Consider the following 12,219-nt stretch of genomic DNA (forward strand, 5'->3'; position numbering starts at 1 on the left):
TGAATCTTCACGCTTAAGTATCGGTTACATGTAAGTCAATTATTTTTTTAAAATGATTTAGAATGATCGATGTCATCGATCTTTTCTTTTTAGAGTAACAATTTTGATTGACCCTTAAATTCAAAATTTTTTTTCATATTGAAGAGATATGATAATCTTACTCAAAATAAGGGATGTAGTTTATATCAACGAGAATATGAGTCTAAATTACACCCAAAAAAAAGTGTAAACAAACACAAGTTTACCACTTTACTTTTGAAGATGCACATAATATTCACCACCATTATTGACTCTGTGCATTCAAACTCTATGAAGGGGTACTTTTAAAAAATTGCTCATATTTAATGAGGAAAAGAAACTTTTAGGAACGACTTATGGGGAATTTCATGATCAGCGAAGACAAACTAAACAAACTTAAACATGAAGAATAATCCACCAGCACGTGCTCCGCAAGCATCCGAAGGTCCATGCAGTTTGTCACGTGGAGGTTGTAGTCTTCTAGAAGCTTCTGAGCGTCCGCCTCGATCCCAGCCCCAACGAACATGTTATTGCGGCTTCTGAGAAAATCCACCAGCGACCGCGGGATGTAAGGCGCGTGCAATATCTGGTAGACGAGGCAGTTCTCGCCCTGGCAGAGTTGGAGTGTGGCGACGGGGTTACGAGGCGCGTTGCGCTGAGTGTTTGGATTCCATTCGACGTCGAGGCCGATGAGGCGGTTGTGGTTGCTGCTGAAGCCGAAGTGGCTGCTCATGGCTTGGACCCAGTCGTCGACTATGGAAGGGTCAGAGGTTAGGCAGGTGTCGATGAAGTTTCCATGGAAGATGACTTCGTACTTGTTGTGGGTGATGTCGTAGTGGCGGATGTGAATCGTCATGGTGTCTCGGGATGTAGAGAAGGTGAAAAGCGTGACGATGGTGGTTAGTGCCTCGGTGTACATATACTATATACTATATAGTAGACTGGACTCGGAATTATAAGGTGAAACTCCAAAATAGTCCCTGGTGCTTCTTTAATTTGACAAATTAATCCCTTAAAAGTTAAAAATAATAGATAAGGTGCTTTTTTTTTTAAATATCTTTTAAAAAATATATTTTTACAAAGATAAAAGTGATTTTATATTGAAATATCTCATATAAAAAGATCTTTTTATCTATCAATTATATTTAGTAAAATAAAATAAAAGTTTTTTTTTATTTATTACGTAAAAAATATCTTTTTTTAAAAAAAAAGATCTTTTAAAATAAGATGAAAGATATTTTCTTGATTTTTCTAATATTTTTACTTTTATTATTAAAAATTATCAAATACACTAAAAGATAATAGAGTATCTTTACAATAGCTACAATGGGTTTTAGAATTGGCCCAATAAAATAAAACTACCCCTTCCCCACCAAACCCTAATTTTGACTATTCAAGTTTTAACCATCCCCCATCCCCCCAAATTCAAAAATACAGTAGCCACAACCCAACATCTCGTCGGCACTGCAACAGAACCTTCCGCGGTAGTCCATTGTAAATTGGACATCCGGCGCCACCTACACACTCCTCCCGCAAGAATCAAGGTCGGCCATTCACAGAGGTCGCGCGTTGCTCTCCTCTTCCCGCGCGCCCTCCTCACACCACTGTTGAACGTTGACGTCGCCGAGAAGCTCCCGGTAGCCGTCGCCACGCCGCCAACCGTATGCATCCGGAGTCGCACTCCATCACACCTGACCCAGAGCTGACCCCTCGGAGCTTCTTCGCGCCGCCGCTGTTTTCGCGTGAACGCCGTGGTTTCCCCCTCCTGCTCGCTGCTGCCAAAGCTTAGTTTCTTGTTGGTTGTTTATTTCATGAATAGCTGTTCATTAAAAAGGATTTAATTTATGGTTGATTGAAATGGGTGTGCTGCATCTGCCTGGAGATGTATATGTTTTATTTATTGCACTGATTTGGAAGAAAATTTATTGTGGTTGGTGCTGATTTTCTGGTTTTTCACCACTATCGTTTATATACTTTTTTAATGGGTTATGTTTGTCCAGGCAGAGAAGAGAAGCTCCTAGTTGCTGTTGCCGCACCGCCAAACTTCCGCACCCGGCGTCGCATTCTCTCGCACCGGACTCGACAGTGACCGCCTCCCTCATCGCTGCTTCAATAGGTTAGTTGATGGCTTTGGATTTATTTGATAAATAGATGTTTATTCAATGGCTTTGGTTAAGTTACTGGATTTTTCTTCTTCTGTACATTATTTTATTATTTGAATAATTTGTTAGATGTTTATTATCAACTATAGCGAATGTTCAATACACTATATATGCAGATGTTCATTTTATTCTGTGTTGGAATTGAGTTTCACTCTATTTTATTGGTTAAAGTGAAAGCAATCATTTAGTTATGCTTTGATGAATTTAAGATTTTCTTCTCATCCCTATTTACTTTTTCAGTAGGTTGAAAAGTAAAAGGTTTTTGGTATTGAAACCTGAAAATTTTGATACTTGAATTGACCATTTTCATGGGTTTAATGCTGCCAAATAAGAAACCAAACATGTCTATTATTTTGTAGTTTCTAGGCTTAGTGGAGCATCATGGCTTGCGCATAACTGTTGCTGATGCACGGTTCTGAAAGCCATTGGATGGTTTCCTCATTCGCAGCCTAGCAAAATCACACGAAGTTTTGATCAGTGTCGAAGAAGGATCGATTGGAGGATTCGAGTCTCATGTTGTTCAGTTCATGGCCCTTGATGGTCTTCTAGATAGAAAATTGAAGGTAAAAATCCAAACAAGACTTGTCAACTTAAATTAGAACTAAAACACTTGTTATATGCATCTTTAAAGATATTATAAATCGCGGATGATGCGTGCATTTTTTTGGCATAACAACGGTGCAGTGGAGGCCAATGGGTTCTTCCAGATCGTTATATTGACCACGGATCACCTGCTGATCAATTGTCTGATTGCTCCAATTCAGATAGCAGCAACTGTGTTGAAACATACTTGGACAGACAAGGGAGGCGCTAGAGTATGTTATAAAAAGAAAAATATCAAGAGAGATTAAATTTTCACTCCCCACAATATACACATGTTAACGATATAAATCACCTTGTGTAACACAAACAAGGTATTATTAGGATGTGAATTATGTAAATGTTAGTAACAATGTAGTTATATCAAATAGTAGTATCAGCCGGTTACAATTTGCAAGGAAGAAATAATGTCAATTTTTTAATGTTATTTGTTGAGAAAGTTGGTTCAGGAAATGACCAAATTTAAAATAGTTTTTTTAGATCGTTTGTTACAAAGTCAATCCAAAATTGGAAGAATCTACAAATGGCATTTTACATGGTATTTTTGCTTGATCTCTCTCATTCTTATATTTCCTGTTTTGTAAAATTGAGACTTCTCTATCTATCACTTACCTAATCATGTTAAAAACATTGATTACTAATAATTTATTGCTTAATTTTTATTTTGTATTTAACTATACTTTCCAAATTGCATACTTTTCAATCAAATAAACATCCACTTAAGAACAAAAATAATCATCTGCATACATGGTGAATTGAACATCTGACATATTTTAATTGTATCTACTTAAATTCAATCCAATCAACTAAACATCCACTTAAAAATGAAAATAATCATCTGCATACCTAGTAAAAATAAACCTCCGGCATATTTTAATTTAAAAATATGATTTGAAATTGACCATTTCACTAGTGATCAATGATTATGTACTCCAGTTAGCCAGCAATGACAAGATAACTATTTTGTGACAAAACTAATTTATTCTTTTTGTTTAATACATTTTATTATTCTATTATTTCTTTGGGTTTTAAAGGGTAAAAATTAATTACTTAACCCTTCATTTTGTCATTATTGTTACCTTTCATGTATTGATGACACGAATATATTATACTTTAAAAGGGATTACAACCATATCTGAATGATGCAAATGCATGAACCACATACATAGTTGCAGGTTAATTTAGAAAAACATTAAAATTAAAGGTGAGTTCACTCTTATTTAATCTTTGTCACAATTTAATTTACACCACTATCCATAAAATTTATATATATTGAGAATGATAAAGTTTTCTAGTTACTCTTTCTAACGAGTAAAAGATTAATTTAATTTTAATACATTGTCAATGTAAATTAGTTTTATGCATGTATCTAACTATTGTTACTACTATTTTACTTTGACTGCGTGAATAATTATCTAAAAAAGGTTTAATTACTCTGTTGGTCCCTATAGTTTTACCAAATTTTTAATTAGGTCCCTATACTTTTTTTCCTTTTAATTGAGTCCCTACACTGCTTTAATTTTGTAATTAAGTCCTTCCTAGTATAAAAAATATTAGAGTTAACTGAATATTTTTTCATAAATTGAAGGTACTTATAATTAAAAACTTAATTGAATCTTTGACTGCATGTATTTTGGTAAAAATATTATGTTAATTTTAATATTTTTAACATGAAAAGGACGTAATTACAAAATTAAAAATACTGTAGGAACCCAATTAAAAAGAAAAAAAGTATAGGGACCTAATTAAAAATTTGGTAAAACTATAGGGACTAATAGAGTAATTAAACCTCTAAAAAAATAGATGTAATTGGTCAATTACGTAAAACGTTTTACACAATCAGTGCATCAAAATTAAATTACTTAACAATATAAGAAGATTTTGCTTTTTATATATTCACATAAGGTACATAATAATTAATTAATACAAAAAACTATACATCCACCTGAAAATGAAAATAACCATTTGAATACCTATTAAACTAAACATCTAGTATAATTTAATTATATCTAGTTGAATCTAATATTAGCAACTAAACATCCACTTAACAATGAAAATAACAATTCGTATACCTACTAAAATGAACATCTTTCATAATTTAATTGTATTTACTTGAATCCAATCCAACCAACTAAATACTTAATAATTATATTCCAAATCTCTGACATTCTTCATAATTTGCTGAGGAAGAATTACAGAAGAAGTTGATATATGAGATAGAAAAAAAGAAGGTAGCATCTCTAATAATGAAAGAAAAAATTAATCCAATACAAATTAGCTTATGTAAGAAAATTGATTTGGTTAGTGCAACAACCACCGTACCTATTGAGTATAGAAACTATTTTAACTCTGAAGGTGCATACAAATTATGAAATTAAGTCTTATTGGCCATCACTAACAATAATGTAGTTAATTTTAAAGAACATTGTGTTTGAGATTTTACATCTTCTATAATTGAAGAATAGAAAAAAAAATGACCAAGTCTAAACAAGATGCACAACACTAACACTTTATGTTATTATTATGTTAATATAATTAACACATGCACAAAAAATTACTCTAATAAACTGACCTATTGTGCCAGAAGCATCACTACCACCATAGAAAATGGCATGTCCACTCTGCCAACTACCACCATAGTCAGCAATGGCACCTTGAAGGTTGATAACAATAAGTAAAACAATGAGAGCAACTAGAAGTACAGTTTGTGTATAATCTTGGGGTGATGAATGATGATGTCGGAGGATGAACCGCTGCCGGCTGGGGGTAAATCTTCTCCGATTAGGACGTCCACGGCTGCACGAATGAAGCAACCCTCGCAACGGTGTTGCACAGTCCTTCGCGGTGTGCACGGCAGTGTCTCCCAAAGCTATGCACGATGGCGGCTGTTGCGGGTTGCGCGGTGGCACCATTGAAAGAAAGTGAGAATTTTCGAGAAACAATTTCCTGTAAATGGAAGAAGAGGGTTGGCAGTTTTCAATTTTACGTTGTTGATGATATAAAATTCTTATTTGGATTGATTTTGAAATTTGAAATAAATAATACTTAATTACTTTAATTTTCATTTGATTTTAATTACTTTGTGGCATCTTATAATTTTCAGATCAATAAACATATTTAACTTTATTTACTTAAAAATAGGATAATAATTAAAATAGCTAAAAAAAAAATAAAGGAGTCGAATCGTCATTTACAGTGGTGATGGATATATGACAGAGCAATAATAATTTAAATTTTATATTATGAAAGCAAATCTGGCTTATTAAAAAAACAATATTATCACTCTTATTTTCTAGTTATAAAATTATTTTATATTTTTTTTGTGACTAAAATCGTCTTATATTTAAAATTTATTTCGGTATCATTAAGTTGTTAAAAAAATCACCTTTAAAAAGATTTTATTTTTTTAGTGTGTTTGATAATTTTTTTAAAAATAAAAATAAAAATATGAAAATAATATATATATATATATCCTTGTCATAAATATTTTATTCCTAATTTACTCACATATTTAGTTTCATATTCCTTTCTATTCCTTCAAATTCTACACAAAAAAGAGTAAATGACTAAAATAATATCCAAAAATTTGTATAGTTGACAAAAAATATTAATAAAAAATAAGTTTTCAAAAGATTTAAAAAAATAACAAAAAGAATTAGATATTAAATATATATTTTAAAAAATAATTTTATCTAATATTTATATAAATTTTTGTAATCATTATTAGAAATATAAGATATTTTCATTCTTAAAATTTAGTAGTTTTGTATCAAGTGAATTTTTTTTTAAAAAATTATTTTGAATGATCACTTTTTTTTTAAATAAAAAGAAAAATTTAGAGATCAAATTTTAATCCGAATTTTTTTATGCACCTTCTAAATATTTATTTAAATATTGTCACAAAATTTTAGATCAAATAAGTATGCCGTTTGTTAAATACAAAAATTTTTTATTACTTAAAAAAAATATAATATTTATTAATTTTTTTGTCGTATTTTCAAATTATTTATAGATAGTTTATCGATAACATTTTTAAAAAACTTTTTTTTAGCGTCTGAATCTTTCGTGCAACAAATTGATACTTAACTCTCCCTAACTATGTTCTGTAGAAAAGAATAGTGAAAAGAAACAAAATTTTCTTTGATAAAGATACTACTTACTTAAAACTTAAAAGAATGTGCTATTTTATTTTTATTAATTTTTAAAGTAGATTATACATTCCTTTTTATTCTCTCCATACAAAAACCTGATCCTCATAGAATTCTCCTTATATTAATAGCCTTCGAAAGAGCTTGAAAATCTTCATTGCCCGATTCAAAATTCAGTAGCCTTTGTTTTTCCTTCGTTCCTTTGTTCTTTTTTTATTCTTCGTTGGACATAAAAATAACAATAAAAAACTTTACGAATTCTTCTAATCTTACAAACACAAAATAATAACGTGTTATTTTATCATGATCAACCCACAATATTGAAAACTCTTCCATATTGTCATATGATCAACCCACAAAAACAAGCACAAGTTATCTTACCACCAAAAAGGTTTCTATGTGAGATTAATCAGTGTTACATGCTAAGGCCTTTTAATCTTGTCTATATCTCTCACTAATCATAAAAAGTTATCACTCTTTAATTGAGATTATGAAAGAGATAAACTTGAATTATTTCTTAAAAAAATTTATAACCAAAAGTATAAAACATTTGTTCTCTTTATGAAGAGTAAATGAATAACTGCTCTGTGTGGTGGATAAAGACCTCTTTTCAATCTCTAACAACCTAACATTCTTGGTGTGCTCTGTGTCATAATAACCAAGTACTTTTACAGCATTCTTTTTAGGTTTGTTTTTCTCTTCTATGACCTCACCAAAGAACTCTCTAGATGCAGCTTCAATTTTGTGCCTGTGATCTTTAAGCTCTTTTAAAGGCTAATTACATAATTGTGTATGTGTAGAGTTTGAAAAAATAGAAAGGGATATGAAACCAAATGTATAGATAAATTAAGAATAAAAAATTTATGATCAGGAAAGAGAAATAGTTGGGAGAGCTGAGCAAGGCTGATGTAATTCAGTAAGAAGATTTTGAATCCAAATGAGCTACATGAATACTGATGTCAAGTCTCTATATTCAGTTTTAGTTGAGCTTCTATTGACAGTGAGTTGTGATGGTTATCAGTGGTTAAAAAAAAAGGGTGGTTGAATCTTGAACTCTTTTTTTAATGAGACTTTTAATTTTGAATTCAATAGAGAAACTTTGAGTAGAAAATATGATAGATACTTCTGTTTTGCCTCTTATAGTGCAGAACCAGAAACATAGAAGAAAAAAGAGAATGATACACAGATGTATCCTGATTCGGCTAATCTGTGCAATGTAGCCTACATCCAGTCTCCATCACAACTGTGACGGAATTTCACTATCTTTTAATGGATTATAGTCATCAATTTCTTCCTAGGATCTACCTAATCCTATCTGGGACAAATCCAGATTCTAACCCAATCTGAATTTGACTAGGACTCAACCTAGCTTTCAACAGCCAAGTGCTAACCCAACCTATAAGGGAATCCCCTCATAATCATGACAACAAAACAAAAATACATACAAAAAATTTTTGAGCTAACTATGCCTTTTTCTCCAAGTTTAACTCTATTTTTTTCTTCACTCATTGGCTTTTTCTTACAAATCTCACCATTTTTCCTTTTACCATGAAAAACAGAAAGACTAAACTGAGAAAAAGAAATACAAAATAAAAATAATGAAGGAGATGAATAAATAGCTCAAAGAGTTATGGGAACCCAAATGTGTGCTCTCACTCCTTACTCCAATCCTTGGCCGTTCACCCCTATTATAGAGGAGTGAAGCTTCCAGGGCTTGAAACTTTCTTCAACACATGTTGGTTCTCTTCTCCCAATACACAGATGCAGCAGCGGCGTTCACAGAGGAGAGAGAGGGTAGAAGCAGTGACATGTAACCATACCTTCAATCTTCTCTTTCAACATTTTTCTTCAAGAATCTTGAATCTGAGCCGTGCGTTCTTGATTTAGCCCCAAGTTTGTTTCTTGACTGTAGATTCCAAACAGAGCACCATTGACTTCACCTTTTTCAATTTTTTAGAACAGTGCTTGTGACCCAATTGATTTCTTCAACGTCCCTTGATGAAGCAGGAATGAAAAAATCTCCTTTTTGAGATTTTCTTTTCTGATGAGATCTTCCCTTTTGTCCTAACCTCTTTGACCTTCTCTTCTTTTGCTTGGATTTAGAAATTTTCTTTTTGTTCTTCAATTGTGTCCTAGCACAGAACTTTCTTTTTCTTTATTTTGCTTCAAATTTCACGTGGGTGATGTGAAAGAAAAGAGAAGAGAGAAAAGAGAGAGTTTGGCTTTCAATGGTATGGTGAAAGGTTCAAATGAAATTGAAATTTGAGTTACTTAGTTAGCAACTACGGTGAATGAATGAATTTAAGTGTGGACCACCGTTTAGGCTTAGATTATGAATATGGGCTTGTTTATGTTTTTGGGCTTATTTTCTTTCTTTGATCCTTAAAGCATTCTTTTTATTTCTGATAGAAATTTTTTGTGATGGCTTTTATTCAGGGTGAACCAATACTTGGGCTTTATGAATTTGTTTGTGTGGGTGGGCTAGATGCTATATGACTTGTAAGGATCTTGGGCCAATTACTTCCTTTTCTTTACTTGGCTTAAAGACTTATTTTTGTGTCTGATAGAAGGATTTTAGATGGTAGCAATTATATGTGTCCTTGGATCATGATTGTGTGTGCATATGGGATTGAGCATTTGCTTCTTGGGCCAATTTTAATTCAATTTTATTTCTACACATTAAACAAAATAAATTACACATCCAATTGAATAATAGCCCAATAATGTTTAGTCATCATCTTAATCATAGTTTAGTTATCTAAACTCAACAATCTCCCACTTGATGACAAACATTATTAAATGAATTGAAATTGAATGAGAGGTGTTTTTAGAAACTTTTCTTTGATGTTTCCTTTGGTTTAAAGCTCTCCCTTTTTTTTTTATCTCCAAACTCCCCTTGAATGTTTGCTTTTCATAACCTGATACCAACAAGCTTTACACTGAAATAATGCCAAACATCTAATACTTTTTAAACAATTTTGTATCTTAAGGAACCTGTTCAATCATATGTCAAAGTTTGCAAAGCTATTATCAATTCACAAATATCATTAGCCATCCTTGAAACAAGCATGAATCAGAGCTAATCCAAATATTAATTAAAAGTTATTTATTCAAAAGCTCAGATGCTAAGCTATAAACAATATTCATAACCAGATCAAGCTACATATTTTTAAACACAAATTCAAATTATAATAAACATCAGCTTCAAACATCATCATCATAGATCAAGATAGAAACAGATAGTAACCTTTCAATTCATTTTTCTTTCTCCTTCTTTTTTCATTAAGGAGGGACACCTGCATTGAAAAATATAACAACTCTAATTTTTGTACTAATGCGAGTTTTTCTTAAAATAATATTTTAAAGTGATTAATTTTATTTTGACGAGTCGACTTTGAACCCCGATGTAAAATAAATGGTAATATAATTTTATTATCATGTTATTTATTTATTTTACTTGCTCTAATTATAATGAAGTCTAGATAATAATATTAATATTATTATCAAGTCCAATTTTTGCCGATATAAGTAATTATTGGTATTTCTTGATGAGTGATGGAGGATAAATGTCGGTCTAGAATTTCTCAAAATAATCACGTTGCAAGTATAGTTCCAAACCAACAAATAATCCTCAATTAAAGTTTAATTTTGTTTGTCACAAACAAACCCAATAAAAATAACCGAAGTATTTAAACCTCGAGTCGTCTCTCAAGGAATTGCAAGAAAGTGTGCATATTATTGGTTATGGGATTTGTTTATTTTTAGATTTTGGGATGATGAACAAGAAATGTAAATTTCAAGGAAATAAAGGAAACTTAAATGATAAAAAGTTCTTGGTAAGGGTTGATGGTTAAGGTTCACTATCCTTGTTACTAACCACAATATGATAACTGCAAGGATCAATCCCATCTATTCATCCTCTAATAATTGAAGGAAAGTCAAATGAGTTTCACCAATCCTAATCCATAAGTCCTAGCCACTCACTAATTGAATTAGTGAAGACTAGTATCAATGGACACCAATTATCAATCACTTGGACATTAGCAACTCAAAGTTACCCAAGTTACCAACCCAAGCCAAGAATAAGAAAGTCTACTCTATAGCTAAAAGAAACATTTCATCAAACATATAGAATGCAATAAAGAGAAACATCATAAAATGCAAGAATTAATAAAGGTTATGACTAACATAAGTAAGAAATTAACAATAGCAACTAAGGTAAACATAAAAAGATATGGAAATATAAAATTGCATTAAAAGAGAATTGAAATTGACAAGAGAGTTCATAAACTAAAATTGACAATATAAGGAAATTAATAAGAAAAAAAGATAAACTAAGATACTAGAACAATGAAAAGTAAAGGAAAGCTAAATTGAAAGAAGATTAAGATCTAGATCTAAAAGAACCTTAAAACCTAGAGAGAGGAGAGAGCCTCTCTCTCTAGAATTCTATATCTATCTAAAACTAGTGTGTGTATGAATGAATGAATTATTGATTTCCTTCCCTCCTTCACTCCCAACCTCTAATATACAGAATGAGCTTAAAACTGGGCCAAAACCAACTTAGAAATTGCCCCCAACATTTTCACTTTAGTGAGGCACGTGCCGCTTGTCACACGTATGCATCAGCCACGCGTACGCGTCGTTGGATAATGCACTGGTAATAAACCACTATTTTATGGTTTATCTTGTGCTCAATTGAGTGGTTTTTATCTACTCTTTACCCACTTATTCATACTATTTGCATGATTTTACATTTGCCTTCCTAATTATGTGCTTTGATTGAAAACATGCTTCTTTGGACTTATAATTTCTAATATTAATCCTCTCTTATCACCATTAGATGCATTGATATGTGTGTTAAGTGTTTTCAGAGATTACAGGGCAGGAATGGCTCAGAGGATAGAAAGGAAGCATGCAAAAGTGGAAGAAATACAAGAAGTTGGAGAAATTGCTAAGCTGTCCAGCCTGACCTCTTCGCACTCAAACGGCTATAACTTTAGCTACAGAGGTCCAAACGACGCGGTTTTAGTTGCGTTGGAAAGCTAACGTCCGGGGTTTCGATTTGATATATAATATGCTATAGTTCTCTTGATGCTAGGTGACGCGATTGCGTGATCCATGCGGCCGTGTCGCAGTGACAGAAATCAGCGTGTTTGAATTCTTCTCCAGCGATTTCTGGGCTGTTTTCGACCCAGTTCTTGGCCCAGAAAACACAGATTAGAGGCTATAAAGTGGGGGAATGCACTCATTCATAGGAGGCTCTCATATTTACAATTTTAGGAGTAGAT

General features: G+C 32.0%; 1 protein-coding gene and 1 long non-coding RNA gene across 2 annotated transcripts; one reads left to right on the top strand and one right to left on the bottom strand.

The window, feature by feature from the left end:
* Positions 1 to 361: 361 nt before the first annotated feature.
* On the bottom strand, positions 362 to 874 carry LOC112742746 (3'-5' exonuclease-like). The gene has a single exon (XM_025791975.1). The coding sequence runs from the start codon at positions 872 to 874 to the stop codon at positions 362 to 364; it is 513 nt and encodes a 170-aa protein (XP_025647760.1).
* Positions 875 to 1,401: 527 nt separating this feature from the next.
* Positions 1,402 to 3,185, top strand: LOC112740449 (uncharacterized). Its single transcript, XR_003171169.3, has 3 exons — positions 1,402 to 2,134; positions 2,540 to 2,743; positions 2,865 to 3,185. It is a non-coding gene; the product is annotated as an uncharacterized lncRNA (long non-coding RNA).
* Positions 3,186 to 12,219: the final 9,034 nt, after the last annotated feature.

Source organism: Arachis hypogaea, chromosome 14, assembly GCF_003086295.3.
Source record: "Arachis hypogaea cultivar Tifrunner chromosome 14, arahy.Tifrunner.gnm2.J5K5, whole genome shotgun sequence".
Taxonomy (NCBI): Eukaryota; Viridiplantae; Streptophyta; class Magnoliopsida; order Fabales; family Fabaceae; genus Arachis; species Arachis hypogaea.